This window comes from Balaenoptera borealis, assembly GCF_965194805.1.
Source record: "Balaenoptera borealis genome assembly, chromosome: 14".
NCBI lineage: Eukaryota > Metazoa > Chordata > Mammalia > Artiodactyla > Balaenopteridae > Balaenoptera > Balaenoptera borealis.
Window position 1 is genome coordinate 12813581 of NC_138875.1, and position 17611 is coordinate 12831191.

Sequence of the window (17611 nt, forward strand, 5' to 3'; positions counted from 1 at the left end):
ATAATCTGTAAAACAGTTAAGAGGCTCTCTCTCCTGGATTCAGGAGAAAAGAAAGGATACCTTTTACCCCATGTTCTTCTTGGACTTGTCTGCAGCTGTGGTGGCATGAGACACATCTGAATCTTTGGGCCTGCTTCAGAATTGCTGCGAACATCTACCCTTCAGAAAGCATGACTCATCTCCTTTTAGCTCTCACACTGCTCTCCCCAAACTGTACTGCGCTGAAATTGAACTCTCATCGGTGGCTTCTCCATTTCTTGGTGCGGCACTTTTTTCCTGTTGTCCCTTTACCACTTCTGAAATGAATCCACATGAACTTACGTATGCCATTCTGTTCCAAGGCTCAAGTAGCCCACTGGCCTTGTTCCCAGCTAGCACCTTCCAGGGTCTTCTGGGAGGTTCAGCGCACCCAAATGCTAATGAAGCACACAGCCAGCTTCTCAATACTTGAGCAAAATAAACAGAAACCACCCATCTTCGTCCTAAGCACCACTAATGACTGTCAGTATAACCAAAACAAGCATATCACCTTCTCATAGGACTAGAAAACAAAAATAAACACATGCATATTTTACTTGGATAAAACTAAAAATTTACAGCCACAAAAGAATTTGAGCAGCATTTTCCTAAGAACTGCGGCAAATGTGAAAAAGCAGAAAAAGTATACCAAAGCTACAATTCATAAACATAATTTTTCCTAAATAATAATCAAGGAAATAGAGAACACTCAGTGCTGGCAATAATTACAATGGACATGTTGCTGGAAGGGCAAATTAAAGCATGCCCTAAAGAGAGAAATGTTTACTTTAATCCTCCCTTTTAAAATAGTTCCAACAAGAGGCACTTATGGGTTACTTACTTTGTGCCAGATCCTAGACACAGTTAACCCTATGGATACAACAGCCAACAAGACAGAGCTCCTGCCCACAGCAAGGGAGGGGTGGGGGGGACACGCAGGGGCAGGTTCCCGTGAATCAAGTAATTCCATTATACAGAAAACCACTCCAAATCACAAGACGGTAACCATGCAGAAAGAGGAGTCACTAGATCTACATACAGGAACTGTGCACTAACTAAATTCGTGAAAACAGTAAGTCCTCAGTGGCATAAATCTGTCATTTTCTGATTCTTCTATAAATCGGCAACATAACAATCAAAAAAACAAAGAAGAAATATGTTATGTTACAGTTAAACATCTCTTATGAAATAGTTTCTCACTTTATCCATGACTACATTTTTTCATTTTCTCACCAACGGATCTGCCCATAGTCAGCCAATTTAATTGAGATACTATTCAAGAGATGTTTAATATTAACCTCCACACTAGTAGGACAAATAACAAAATATAAAAAGAACATTTCTGTAACAGGCAGAAAACGATCGCTATTTCCACTTCTCAAAGCAGAGAAGACCCACACAGTATACTTAGATAAAATCCCAGTTGAGTCATACAAGGATATGTAAAAATGAAAACGAGGTAATGTCTCTATCAAGGATATTAGATTACCAAAGGAGAAGGTGAACATAAGCTAAAGCCGGAAAGAATAATCACGTCACGAAAACATGCTCAGACATGGAAAGCTTAAGCTCACATCACAAACAGACCAGGCATATCTGATAGTTAAATAGAAAAAATCAAAAATCCAATACCCAAAGTTTACTAGGTATAATAAAAGTCCGATCCTAGGACTGAACCATTCATTCACTAAACATTTTCTGAGTTCTTATTAGGCATAAAGGGTGTGAAGCATACACATGTGAATCAGGCATGGTTTTCACCCTCCAGGAACTTGAAACAGTTTGGGAGCAAAGCTGCTATAATAAAAAGCAGAAGATGAAACATACTGGAAAAAAAATACCATAAATGCTTGCAGAAGAGAAAACTCACTTTTACCTAAGGGACATGAACAAGAGTTCAACAGGCAGATGGGGAACTGAAAAGACAGCATTCAAAAAGAATAGGCTGGTGTGACTGTTTCTCAAACTTCAGTAAGCATTGTTAGAATGCAGATTCCTGGGCCCCATCACCAGAGGTTCTGATTCAGCAGGTCTGGGATGAACACCAGGTATCTCTGTTTCTAGTAAATACCCCAGGTGATTCTGATGTAGGCATTTCATAAATCATGTTTTGAGAAACACTAATTTGGGGGGCAACAACTCCACGGTGTTCTTGGAAAACGTTAAGCAAACTATATTGTTAAGCAGAAAGAACTCCTGTGGTTGTAAAGGATGCTTAGAGTATTCACAGAGCACCTCGAATTCCAGATGAAGACACTGCTATTTACCTATGGAAATTTTTGAACAGGGGAGTCTAGAACACATGGATTTGTGTATTACATAAAGCAAGTAACAGCTCCCTTTCCCTTCTTGTGCTTCCCCTACACACACACACACACACACACACACACACACGATCTCTCTATGTGGGGTGAAAGTGAGCCTTCTGACAGAAATCTTTAAATTGGAGGAAAGTACAACTATTTGGAAAGTCAGACTTTCCCTAAGGTTTCTTGTTAATTATGAGTCCCAAAGACACCACCGGGGAGGGATGGGTGTGCCCTACTTTCGAGAGGCCTCTGTCAAATACCTTGCCAGCTCTAGCATCACCATCCTAACCCAGCCATGGGAAATGACAACAGGAATCTGACTCTTCCATCCAAAGCTCTATTACTACAGAGCGCATGGTGAGTGACATCAAAATTACAGGCACTCTTAGGACAAACAGAAACCCTCATGGGTCTTTAATTTTCAAAAGTTACACATGTGTGTTGTGAGAAGGAGCTCCAGTGTTAGCTGTACTGTTAGCTGTGTCTGTCTGACATGAGGCAGAGGAGAGAGGGAGAAAGAGGAACATTACTGGTTTCCATCAGCATTCTCACACTAGCAACCAAAACATTATTTCAGAAGTTATCAGTAATGATGTTAATCATGTTCCCAAGTCCCAAGTTACTATGCTATTTAACCATCAACAACCACAAAATAATCATCTGTTGGCCTGCTCACTGCATGCTTATCCTTTTCCCCTAAGAGCTAGGCAAAGTGAAAAGTTGGTTACCACTCAGAATAGCAAATTTCTGCAAATACTATGTTTAACATTAAACTCTTACCGTTAAAACTTAGAGAGTACAGCCAGGAGCTCAACTAAAACAAACAGAAGAACAGAATTGGCCAGAATACAATAGCCTCACTGGATTCAAGCCAAGGCTTCTGAAGATCTCTCCCCACTTTTTATTTAAGTGGGGAAAAAAAAGTTAAAGAACATCTTAAAGGATCCCAAGAAGGCAACAGGGCAAACTGAATTTAATACAGTCTGGTTGATAAATAAATCTTTTGTTTCTTCTGAGCTCTCTCTTCTAAATGCGCTGTATGAGGGCAGAAGAAAATAGGCTATTATTGCCAGAAATGAGGCCGAGAGCCGTCGCCAAGGAGAGCACCAAAGGCTACACAATCTCAGTGTCCCAAGCACCAAGCAAACGCTTTCCTTTGATCAAATGCTCAGGGAAAGAAAATGGGAATTGTGTGAGATGGAAAGCTTCCCAAGAGGATCAAAACTCCATCTGAAAAGCAAAGATGTATAAGAAAGGAACTTCAGTGTTGGGAAAAGTTAAGTGGAAGAAGGGCATTCCATACAGTCTCTGAAATTCCTTAGACATTTGGCAAGCCTCACCAAACCCAGTAGTGAAAATTCCTTCCCAAGCCCTGAGCAGCGACTGTGCTAAGTGTTTTGTCTTTAATGCATCGGCTATGCCCTTCCTTCGGCAGTGAGTGGCTCTTGTTTGCTTGTAATATTTTTTATATGACAGAGCATCTTTAAAGAAGCTGAAACTGTTCTAAGTACTGCAGTCTATGCCTGGCAAACAAGCTGAAAAAATATTTTAGCATGCCACTCCTGATCCCACTATGTTAATGAATCATCACTGTTTCCATTAAAAGTGAGTCACTGATAAAATTACTGATAAAAACAAAAATTAAAATCTCTCTTTTTATAAAAACCTGGAAGTGCGAACTTTTGGTAAGGATAAGTAATTAAAACGAATAACTCTGTAGCTCTGGAATGCCAAGATCCCCAAAAGAACAGAGTAGGAAATAAGGTCATTTGTTTTCCATTTCACGGAGACTAAAAATGTAGAAAATTGAGCTTTCTAAGAAGAAAGGTACTTGATAAATGCCAGGCATAATTACGAGTTTCTCAATGCTCATTTCTTCAATAACTTTCATTCTTTTACACCCACATACTTGCACACCCAACTCAACTTCATTCCTTCACTCCCATTTGAAGAATTCTCATCCCTCCCATCTCTCTTAGTCTTTTCAGCTGAAAGAAATTTCACACCTAATCAGATAACCTTCCAAGTACCGTGGGTGGACAAAGCTACCAGAAACATACACATACAAATTATTACGATCAAACTTGGCTTCTGAGTTTGCTCTTGACATTGCTCTTTGTAAACATTGCACTGGATATCTCCATACAAGAACTCTGTGAGCGATCATCCCTTACAAACTTTAGATCTGTCAATACGATATTACGACACATGAAATTTTAATAAATGATAGATTTAGCTCTTTCAAATGTAAAAGTACATTTGAAATGTTTGAACACCAATATAATTTAGTATAAATAAGTTCAAACTGCTTTGATACCATATTAAAAACAATAAAATTAAGACATGGGAAGGAAAATTATATTCCTTGAATTTAAGCCAGCAAAAGGTTGTCCTCTTCATTGACTTTACAAAGAAACTTACTATATTTTACTAAAACAATTCTCCATTGCAAATAATAACAATTTAGTACTAATACCATCTGGGTCATCTAAATGGAATACAGTTAATATAAGTGAAATACTACGTATTAATAAAATAGAGGTAAATAATGCATCGTAATTATTAGTAACATACAAAATCTGGAAAGAAACCACTAAAACTACCAAAAATTACTCTGATTTTGCCTTGCCTCTATTTTTGAAAACTAACTGAAGAGTTCCAATGCCAATAAAGGAAAAACAAACACTGGTAGTTCCAAGAACAATGTTTTCCCTCTGAAACTGCTGGCCTGTGTGTGTACATCAGCATGCCATCTTTCCAGAATTAGAATGCTGCTGCAAATACCATTTTAAATGTTCTATGGAAATTTCTCATTTGTTTAAGGTGAGAATTTACAATAGAAAGAAAAATATTAGGAGGATATGTGGTTAAGAGAAAAAGTCTTAGAACTCCTATGCGTTATAAATGCTCTGTATGTAAAGTTTCTCTCTGGATATTCGCCCTGACACTGTGACCTAAAAATTCATCCCTTGAGACTTTGCTAAGAACGTAAAAATAAATTACCCTTTGGTACCTCTCTAACATACTCCCTGTGAAACATACACTAGAGATCAACACAAATTCCTTAAACATACAACTAAAAATAATAAATTAAATAAATGGCATATCTCAAAAATACCATACTAACTGTATGACCCTAAATAAGCTACATTAGTGCTTTATGAAGTATAATTGAGTTTTAAATATATATAATTTCAATTCCTAGCATCGAACATCCGTGTGTGTGTACACATATACTTACAAACTTACTAGTTTGAAAACTTGGCAATAAAATCTTTCATGAATAATGGGGATGGGAGACAAAAATCTCACATTAGTATGTGGAGAAAAAGAAATTGGTTTAAAGCCTAGTTTTTCCCGAAGGGCAAACACAACATCACCTTCACCAGCTGCTCAGCCTCCGCATCCAAGTCCCCTCAACCTACCTCCCCCACGCACAGCTCAGGACATCAGCTCAGTGCTTTGTGACCGCCTAGAGGGGTGGGACAGGGAGGGCGGGAGGGAGACCCAAGAGGGAGGGGACATGGGGATATGTGTATGCCTATAGCTGATTCACTTTGTTATACAGCAGAAACTCACACAACATGGTAAAGCAATTATACTCCAATTAAGAGGTTAAAAAAAAAAAAGCAACAGAAACCTAACAAACCTTCGTGGCAGTGCAAAACTGAAAAGTCTCCCACCTTAAACAAATCAAAGTCATGGCTTTATACTACACACTATACAGTGCAAGCTGATAATACGTAACTTGATATGCTTTGTTTTGCTTTGTAAAAAAAAATGTAAATGAAAGATGCGGGACACAAGTATATACTATATGACTTTTATATTATGAACAAAACCAGGCAAAACTCTTTGTGTTGTTAGAAGTGCACACCGTGATTATCTTTAGGGTACTAAGAGGAGGGGCACAGGGAGGGCTTCTGGGTGCTAGTAATTTTCTATTTCTCAGTATGAGCACTGGTCACATGTGTTCATTTTGTGGAAACCCATCGAACTGTACATTCATTATACATCTACAAAAAGACTTCCAAAAGATTATATAAGGAATATAAGGAATTACATGAGACCCCAGATCCTCTCCCCAGTTCCAGCAGGAGACAGTTTATTCCCTGGAAGAAACTGAATCCCAGAGTCCTGGCTCAAAGACATCAGGAATAGTAGAAAACATTGTTCTGAAAACAGGGGATCAAATAAAAATCCACACGCTAAACCCTGAGATTGCAGCTCTCTTCCCTACTCCACTCCCTGAATCTTGGCATGTGCTGCCCAGGCAGAAGACCAAAGGATTCCTCTCAAGTAAAACTGACACGTCCTAGGGAGACGATCCACAGATACTGTCTTTGGAAGTTCCCCCAAGGAAACCACAAGGCTCACCCCCGACAGCCCTGCAATGAAGCTGTACGGAGGAGAAGCGCTGTCCACAGACCACAGCACCCAACTTGCTTATCAGTGGCTCACCATGAAATAGGAACAGAGAGCAAAGGATCTCCAAACAGTGAGGTCAAGTTCCTAACATAAAAGTCAGACACCCACACAAACAGGAAAAAAAAGAAATCAAGACAGTGCAAGAAGGAAATTAATTAATTAATTAATTTAATGTCCTCAGAAAGAGAAGGCATGCACCCATGGCGGGGGTGGGGAACAGAATGCTGTTAAAATGCACACAAATTAAACCAACGAACAAGAAAGAGCTCTTAAAAAATATCAGACAGCAGAAATTCAGAAGGTTAAGATAAAGTAGAGAAAACCTGTCAAGAAGTAGGGCGTTAAGACAAAGAGGAAAATTACAGCATTAGAGGACAAATGAGGAGGTCCTGCCTAACTAATAGGAATTCAGAGGAAGAAAAGAGAAAACCAAGGGGGGGAAGAGGTTATCAAAAAACACAGTGAGAAAGTTTTCCAGAACTGAAGGACGTAATTTTTTTCAGATCGAGTGTTCATCATAGCTGCTGAAATGAATAAAGACTGCTGAAAAAGAAAATCCTAAAACCTCTTTGGGGGTTATTAAAAAAAAAAAAAAAAGAAGAAGAAAGAAGGTCTACAAAGACAGGAACCAAGAGTATAACACTTTTTAATAGCAACTGTAGAAGCTAGAAAACAATAGTGCGCTGGCTTCAAAATTCTGAGGAAACATGTTTTCCTATCCAGAGACCAGCCAAATTATCAATCAAGTGTGTGAGAAATATATTTTTAGATATACAAAGTGCCTAGTAAATTTGTCTCCCATGTCCCCTTTCTCAGGAAGATCCTAGAAGATATTCCATGAAAAAGAGGGAGTAAACCAAGAAAGAATCGCTAGACACAGGAAGACATATAGAAAACACAGGAGAGACGAAAAGGGAATTACCCGGAAAATGACAAAAGGTAACCCCGGGACAACAGCTCGGTAGCAGGCCTATGGAGCAGGTACCTACGCTGGCTCCAGGAGGGAAGAAGTCTCCAAGACAAAGGTGTTGAGAAGAGGGTAGAGTTCTGCCACCTTAACACCACCAGAGAAAAAGAAAAGTACACCAGTGAAAAAGAGAGACTACTATCCAGCCAGCACAGGAAAGGAAATGTAATCGTTGCATTTAAGTGGCTTAGGAGAATCACAGTTCCATGCTCAAAATAATGTGAGCCCTCAACATCTACTTAACCAGAAACGGATATCTGTACATTGAGAGGATGGGGGAAGCAGCGGTCTGGGCAGGTGGCATGGGGCTGAGGGGCTGTGAGACAATCTAAGAGTTAAATCCTCATCTTCCATTGTAATATGCCAACTCATAATGTCCAATAACAAAAAATTCAAAAAAAGCAGTACATACATACTATTTCAGAAGATGGAAGAAGACAGCAAAAAGAGTCCTGAGAATCAAAAGTAGTTGCCTAGGGAACAGGACTTGGGTATAAGGATGGGCTGGAGTTCCTATTTCTTATGTCTTATTGCCTATTAAGATTTTTTAAAACTCTATATAGGATATTACTTTGATGGGACCAAAGTTTAAATTTTTAAAAATACAAAACAAAATAAAACCAAAAAATGCACAAAATAGTAGGCAAGAAAACTAAAGAGGATGAATTGCAGTGGGAAAATGACAGTAAGACAACCATTTCTCCAAAGCTCCTGCAATAGCCCCTGTGAGAGCTGAGAAGTGCTTCCCCTCACAGCTGGGTGGAGAGGGTATGTGCTAAGAGACAGAGGAGAAGCAGCAGAGGAAGCAGATGAGAAAGGTGGACGTGTTGAAAAGCTATTTACAGATTTAGAATCAACAGATATGAGGGACCAATCAGGAGATTCTGAAAGCACCAACAGGCAAGGCAATGCCCCAAATATCCCTCCATCTGGGTGTTTATTTATTTAGTCCATATATGCTGACCCTTTGGGACTATCATATTCCCCTATGTTATGAGAAGCATTTTGATTTCCTTTTTGTTTAGGCTTTAATTTTTGGATTATTATGAAATACACAAATAGAAAAATACAGAAAATAATAATGATCATCCAAGTATCCACTATTCAGCTTTTTCAAATATTAACATTTTGTCTGTCTCTAATTTTTTGTAAAGAAATAAACATTTTGGATATAGTTGAAATCCTCTTCAAACCATTCCCTAATCTCATCCCCAAATGCCTCCCAGAAGGTAACCATTAACCTGATTTTGGCATTTAACATCTCCCTCTACCTCATCTCGAGAATGAGAGCGCTGGTTTGGATAAATTCTAATGCCCCTTTCTGTTCTAAGACAGCAGGATTTAATAGCATGATATAAAGTTCTTGAAGCTCTGTAATGAAGTGCAGAAGCCTACAATGCTGTGAAATACACAAGAATACTTCAAAATAATTTCAAGCCTCAAAAACAGATTAAATCATGATATAACCCTTTAGCAAAAAATCATTGTAACTTTATTACAGTAGCATCAGCAAAAATAGTATTATGAGTGCATAGGGCATATAAAAACCTAAGTTCAAGAAGTTCCTGTGGTTCCCTTTCACTGTAACCATCAGCTCCAGGGAACAATAAGGAAGTGCTCGAGCACAATATCCTTCTGGAGTTCTTACTGCCTATGGAGCTAATTCAGTGCAGCATCAAACTGTCCCCATTGTCACAGTATTCTTCTCTGCCAGGCAATCATGGCAAAAATATTCTTTTTAAAAATGCATAATGCCAAACAAGACAAGGATGTCCACTCTCGCCACTGTTATTCAACATAGTTTTGGAAGTCCTAGCCATGGCAATCAGAGAAGAAAAAGAAATAAAAGGAATACAAATTGGAGAGAAGAAGTAAAACTGTCACTGTTTGCAGACGACACGATACTATACATAGAGAATCCTAAAGATGCTACTAGAAAACTACTACAGCTCATCAATGAATTTGGTAAAGTTGCAGGATACAAAATTAATGCACAGAAATCTCTTGCATTCCTATACACTAATGATGAAAAATCTGAAAGAGAAATTAAGGAAACACTCCCATTTACCACTGCAACAAAAAGAATAAAATACCTAGGAATAAACCTACCTAGGGAGACAAAAGACCTGTATGCAGAAAACTATAAGACACTGATGAAAGAAATTAAAGATGATACCAACAGATGGAGAGATATACCATGTTCTTGGACTGGAAGAATCAACATTGTGAAAATGACTATACTGCCCAAAGCAATCTACAGATTCCGTGCAATCTCTATCAAATTACCAATGGCATTTTCCACAGAACTAGAACAAAAAAATCTTAAAATTTGTACGGGGACACAAAAGACCCCGAATAGCTAAAGCAGTCTTGAGGGGAAAAAACGGAGCTGGAGGGATCAGACTCCCTGACTTCAGACTATACTACAAAGCTACAGTAATCAAGACAATATGGTACTGGCACAAAAACAGAAACATAGATCAATGGAACAGGATAGAAAGCCCAGAGATAAACCCACGCACCTATGGTCAACTAATCTATGACAAAGGAGGCAAGGATATACAATGGAGAAAAGACAGTCTCTTCAATAAGTGGTGCTGGGAAAACTGGACAGCTACATGTAAAAGAATGAAATTAGAACACTCCCTAATACCATGCACAAAAATAAACTCAAAATGGATTAGAGACCTAAATGTAAGACTGGACACTATAAAACTCTTAGAGGAAAACATAGGAAGAACACTCTTTGACATAAATCACAGCAAGATCTTTTTTGATCCACCTCCTAGAGTAATGGAAATAAAAACAAAATAAACAAATGGGACCTAATGAAACTTAAAAGCTTTTGCAAAGCAAAGGAAACTACAAGCAAGATGAAAAGACAACCCTCAGAATTGGAGAAAATATATGCAAACGAATCAATGGACAAAGGATTAATCTCCAAAATATATAAACAGCTCATGCAGCTCAATATCACAAAAACAAACAACCCAATCCAAAAATGGGCAGAAGACCTAAATAGACATTTCTCCAAAGAAGACATACAGATGGCCAAGAAGCACATGAAAAGCTGCTCAACATCACCAATTACTGGAGAAATGCAAATAAAAAGTACAGTGAGGTATCACCTCACACCAGTTAGAATGGGCATCATCAGAAAACCTACAAACAAAAAATGCTGGAGAGGGTATGGAGAAAAGGGAACCCTGTTGCACTGTTGGTGGGAATGTAAATTGATACAGCCACTATGGAGAACAGTACGGAGGTTCCTTAAAAAACTAAAAATAGAATTAGTGTATGATCCAGCAACCCCACTACTGGGCATATACCCAGAGAAAACCATAATTCAAAAAGACACATGCACCCCAATGTTCATTGCAGCACTATTTACAATAGCCAGGTCATGGAAGCAACCTAAATGCCCATCAACAGACGAATGGATAAAGAAGATGTGGCACATATATACAATGGAGTATTACTCAGCCATAAAAAGGAACAAAACTGGGTCATTTGTAGAGATGTGGATGGATCTAGAGACTGTCCTAAAGAGTGAAGTAAGTCAGAAAGAGAAAAACAAGTACCGTATATTAACGCATATATGTGGAACCTAGAAAAATGGTACAGATGAACCAGTCTGCAGGGCAGAAATAGAGACACAGATGTAGAGAACAAACGTATGGACACCAAGGGGGGAAAGCTGCGGGGGGGTGGGGGGGTGGTGTGATGAATTGGGAGATTGGGATTGACATGTATACACTGATGCGTACAAAATGGATGACTAATAAGAACCCGCTGTATAAAAAAATAAATAAAATAAAATTCAAAAATTCAAAAAAAATTGCATAATGCCAATTTTACTTAAAAATGTCCTTGATGATGCAAGAAAGTTATCTGTATTACATCTCAACCGCTGAATCCATATCTTTTTTATTTTCTGGGTGATAAAATGGGAAGTACACATAAAGCACTTCTGCTGTATATAAAGTATGATGGTTATCCCAAGGAAAACCCTTGTACGATTATTTGAGTTGTGAGCCAAACTAGTCACAATGTTCATGGAATACCACTTTTACTTGAAAGAACAACTGACAAACTCAGTATTCAGACTTGGGTATTTGGCAGGCGTTTTCTCTACAATGAAGTAAGAAGGTCACTTCAGGAAAAACAACTGACAGTATTTGTTGCCAAGGGTAGCCTTCAAGCTTTCAACTGAAATTTAAAATTTTGGAAAACTTGTTTCCACACTGAGCCTGACAACTTCCCAATACTTAAAGATTTTTCTGCTGGGATCAGTGGTGATATTAACAACTGTCATTTTTTGAAACTGCATAATGAAATACATTAACATCTGGAATCTCATTATTATCCAACAAACCAGTATTTTCCAAATGACCAATACTTAATGCAACAAAAGGATGTATGGGCAAAGATCCATTCAAAGTACGAGAAAGATCAATGGGTCCTAATGTAAAAGAATTTTAAAAGTCTACTGATAGGATTTTACATTCCACACTGAAACCAACATTTAAGAAATTACCACTTGTCAAGTTTTGGTATAGTATCAAAGAAGAATATTCACAATCATCTGAAAAGAAAATTAAAATACTCTTCCTTTATTCTACATGTCTGCACAAACTTTATATAAATACTTATTGTATTATTCTTTCTGGATGTTAAAAAACCATAAACACATAATCATAATGGTTAATTTCCATAGTTTAATCTCTGATCATTATCAATCATTTAAGAACAAATGAATTATCCATTATTTATTTAAAAGTTGTATCATTCTGTAGTTATAGTCTCACATATTTGCAACAAATATATATCAGAGGTTTCATTTACCACAGAATCAAGACTGATCATTGCTCCAAAAAAGAAAATGAAATGAACATGGTAAATTCTTAAATCTGTTTCAGATAAATGCAAATAAAGTCCCTTCCCTCTAACTAGAGGAGCAGACCCTTTTCATTTAACATGTGACTCTTGAAACCTATACAGTAATCACCCAGATGATGTGGTATTAATGGATTTAAACTTTCGTTCTTAAATTTCTAAGGAAATATCTTTTCATGGAAAAAACTGACCTTTTGTAAATTTTGAAAGAAGTAATTAATCTGACCAAACCCCTATAGCTCAGAAGTAACACAGCAAATATCAACTTTTCACAGACCTATCTGTAGACAGGTTAAGAAATACAAGTGATTTAAAGAGAAGTGTTCTTCTTATACAAATCTATCCAGTTAATGACTATCATAAATCATTCATTTCAAAGGCAGAGACCTTGAAAAAAATTTCAGAATGAGAACTGAAAATGTCTTCACTACTAAAGTCCTATTACCCTGCCCTCTGAAAGAGAAAGGTTACTAACTGTAGCTTTTTAGTCAGAATATTCAAGAAACAACCAGAAGCTGACACCCCCTCCCCTTCCTAATTATCCACCCATTTCTGCATGCTCACCTTTGCAGTTCATTGAGCCCCCTTGCAGTTGGTAGACTGGGACTCTGCCTTAGGAAGTTTTGTTTTAAATTGAGGTGAGTGAGGTCCTGGCTGTAGAAGAGGTCGGCAGGCAGGTGCTCCAGGCTACAACATGAGAGGTCCACTGAGCTAATGCGCTGTGACGCGACCTAGAAAGGGATAAAAACACAACTCAAGTTTCATACCATCCTTTCTCCTATAACTGTTTTCCACGGACAGAAACAAGATAACCCCATTTGGGAACACAGACCCGCTGTGCAAGTAGCACCATTATTCAAATATAAACCAAGAGTATTTACTTAGATAGAACTGAGCAAAGTATTACAAAGGCAGGAAACAGTGTCCCTCCGTGGAAGGTACTTACAGTAACCTAGTATAGGAGACAGGTTACAAAGAGCACAGATTATCCTATCAAGTTTAGTGATATCAGTAATCTCCTCCAACTGTAGGGCTTATGTTCCTGAAAACATTCATGGTAAGAGAATTCAGAGCTAAATAATACAAGACTTTAGAGTAAATAACAGGGTTGGGAGATAGACACTAAGATCTACACAGAACCTACGAAAGCCCCTGTATATACTGATTTAAAACAGCACAAAGAAACGCAGGATCAGTGGCCTTGTACATATCTTTAATAATAGTGGTAGCACATAATCAGATTCCACTGCTCGCCTGCTCTGAACTTCTCGCATTGCCTCTCCCACAGTTTCCATTTTGCTTCACATAGGTATTCTAAGTGAAATTTGTTTTATGTCTAAATGTTTATCCACATATTCAAAGTTTTCCCGGTTAAATGGCTCCTATGATAGCCAGAGTCCCAGGGCTACAGGGCATGCTGGAAGCGGAAAAAGCGTTGGGCAGCGTGTATTCTCTCTCCCACATTCCAGGGACTGTGGCGCCAGTTTATGCCATGGCACGTGGCTTCAGGCCCACGTACACACACCTTGGCTCCTTCTTCCCTCACAGAGGCTGTGGGGTTATTGTTCTAAGATCTCGGTTGATTCCTCCTCTGTGCTCTTTATCTTTACCAAAGCTTTATGGCAAAAACTCCGTTCCTTATTTGTGATCTGTTCGATGTCCTTTTCCATTTCCAAACCCCAGCTGACCAGCTTTTTTTTTTTTTTTAACATCTTTTTTGGAGTATAATTGCTTTACAATGGTGTGTTAGTTTCTGCTGTATAACAAAGTGAATCAGCTATACATATACACATATCCCCATATCTCCTCCCTCTTGCGTCTCCCTCCCTCCTACCCTCCCTATCCCACCCCTCTAGGTGGTCACAAAGCACCGAGCTCATCTCCCTGTGCCAGGCTGCTTCCCACTAGCTATCTATTTTACATTTCAAACCCTAGCTTTACTCTTTCATGATTATAAAAGGCAGCAGAACATGGTCCTTAGGAGTGTGGCTCTGGTGTCAGTGTGTGGATTCGCATCCCGGCTCTACCACTCAGGAGCTGAGAGAACTTGAGTGCATCACTGAGCTCTCCAAGCTCCCATTTTCTCACCTGTATAACAGGCATAAAGATGACACCTCCATCTACATGCCTGGTCAGAAAAAGCACTCAGTAATTGGTGACTGCTATGACCATTTATGATTGCTACAACTACTTCCAAATACATCTTATACCCATTGGAACCCACATTCTCCTGATGCTAAAAAAGGTATTCAGAAGTAACTTTGCATAAAACACATTCTGCTGATGGCATGTCTGAGGTTAGAAAGAAATTGCTGTGCACGCATGAAAGCTGAGGGGACAGTGGGATGAAAGAAGGCCTGGCAGGGCTCAACTCAAAAGATTTTACAAAGGAAGTCTGAGTTTGCATTTTAGCAATTTCATCTTTCCTTGAATTCTCACTATTAAATAAGAAAAAGAAAATCCAAAACAGGCCAAGTCACCCACAAAAACCAAATGATGTGAAAAAAAGCCAGAATTTAATGGGCAGAAAGGTAGGTGCAAACATGTCACAGCCACACAAGATTCCCTGGCAGGAACCCATTCACGGGAAGTGAGGTTGAAAGTTATACTCGGTGGAATCATTCAGGCAAAAATATGTGGTGAGGAGGGAATGGTGTGTCAGACCTTCCATTTCCTGAGGTACAGGAGTAAAACAAGACAGACACAGTCTGCCCTAAAGGAGTGCACCTCAAGGAGAGGTGAATTAATATACTACTTGACAATGGTTTCAATAATCGTTAAGTGCAAGGGCACAGAGCACAAGCTAAGGAGTCAGGGAAGGCTTCCCAGAGGACCTGATGTCCAAGCTCAAGGCTGAAACTCAAGTGGCAATCTGTGTTTCTGTCAGCCCCAAATCCTTTTCCACTCCTTTCTGTAACAATCCTTCAAATGCATGTGATTCTGACGAGAGCGGCAGCGTAGGCTGGCCCTATGGCTACGGCAGCAGGCATGTATTCCCAGCTCGAGCAATCAGAGCCCCCCAGTGCAGAACCCACAGATTGATCCAACAGGTACTGGCATGTGACCCAGGCCAGGCTAATCAAAGGCCTTCTCTGGGATATATATTCTAAAGCCAGGAGAGAGAGAGAACCTGCCACTTAGAGCTGCAGTTAAAATGACTGAACTAGATTTGTATGTATCAACCTGGATTGATTAAAAAAAAAAAAAGCAAGCTGCAGAATGTTACATACACTATAATGCCATGTATGAAAAACATTTTTAAGATAAACACACACAACAACTCCATATATTATGTATGAATAGTTATATGTGCAGTAAAGCTACACACTATGCATTGGGCATATGCCAAATCAATGACAGTGACGGCCCCTAGATGAGCAGGGAGGGAAATGGAAACAGGAATGGGAGTGTAGGGGATTTGGAATTTAGCTGTGATGCGATTTACTTATAATAAGAATGGAAGAAAAAGAAAAGAATGGAAGATATGGAGGAACTATGTCACTATGTTAACAACTGGGGAGGCCAAGACTGGTACGTGGAAATTGTAATATTATCCTTTGTGCTCTTCTGTGTGTGTGTGTTTAATTGGAAAAAAATAATGTAATCTCAATGAAAATTTCAGTAAAAAGGGGGGAAATGGATGACAGCAGTCTCCTGGCTTTCCTCGCATCCTAGTGTTCTACTACGTGGTGCATCAGAGACGATTCTTCCCCCTGTAACTCAAGGATCCCCCTAACCCTTTGTAGTGGGCTGAATGGCGGGCCCCCCAAAAGGTATGTTCACATACTAATCCCCAGAATCTGTGAATATTAGTTTACATGGCAAAAGAGTGAATATTATCTTACATGAGGAAAGATGTGATTAAGGATCTTGAGAGGAGGTACTTATCCTGGATTATCTGGAAGGGCCCTAAATATAATTACATGCATCTTCATAAGACAGGCAGAGGGAATTTTGAGAGAGAAGAAAAGGCAATGTGACCACAGAGGAAGAGACTGATGTGGGCCACAAGCTAAAAAATGCTTAGAACCACCAGAAGTTGGAAGAGGCAAGGAATAGATTCTTCCCTAGAGCCTTCAAAAGGAGCACAGTCCTGCCGACACCTTGATTTTGAACTTCTGGCCTCCAGAACTGTGAGAGAGTAAATTTCTGTTGTCTTAAGTCATCAAGGTTTTGGTAATTTTTAACAACAGCCATAGGAAACTAGTACACCCTTCTTAATTCTTTTCCATAGTACTTTTCATTTTCTTTCATTCAACATGTTTATTGAATACCAACTATATGCCTATTACTTATCTAGGTAAGCACTCAGTATGCTTCAGTAAACAATAAGAAGATCCCTGCCCTCATTAAACTTATCTCACAAATAAGTATATTATATGTTAAAAATTGGTAACTACTATGGAAAAAATAGAGCAAGGAAAAAGGGGTCAGGATTGTTGGGAAGGTTGTAGGTTGTAATTTATATAGGTTGGTCAGGACAGGCCTCACCTAAAAGGTGGCATTTAGACCTGAAGGACATGAGGAAGTTAGCTGAAAGGATTTATCTAGAAGAACACTCCAGGCAGAGGAAGTAGCCAGTGTAAAGGCCCTAAAAAAGGAGTGTGTCTGGTCTGTTCTAAGAACAACATGAAGACCAGTTAAGACAGGGGAGAGTGACCTGTGATGAGGTCAGAAAGGTAAGGGGGTTGCGGGCGGGGAGCAGATCTTGTACCGCCTCTTAGGTTAGTGTAAAGACTCTGGCTTTTTGGGCTTCCCTGGTGGTGCAGTGGTTAAGAATCCGCCTGCCAATGCAGGGGACACGGGTTCCAGCCCTGGCCCGGGAAGATCCCACATGCCACAGAGCAACTAATAAGCCCGTACGCCACAACTACTGAGCCTGCGCTCTAGAGCCCGTGAGCCACAACTACTGAGCCCGTGTGCCACAACTACTGAAGCCTGCGTGCCTAGAGCCCGCGCTCCACAACAAGAGAAGCCACCGCAATGAGAAGCC

General features: G+C 39.3%; 1 protein-coding gene across 1 annotated transcript in view; it reads right to left on the reverse strand.

Annotated features, from left to right (window-relative positions):
- PHLPP1 (PH domain and leucine rich repeat protein phosphatase 1) overlaps window positions 1-17611 on the reverse strand; it is a 213351-nt gene that overhangs the window by 67243 nt on the left and 128497 nt on the right. Inside the window, exon 4 of the mRNA XM_082353754.1 lies at window positions 13183-13349. Within this exon, the coding sequence (XP_082209880.1) occupies window positions 13183-13349 (167 nt within the window). The remainder of the gene's footprint in view (window positions 1-13182; window positions 13350-17611) is intronic.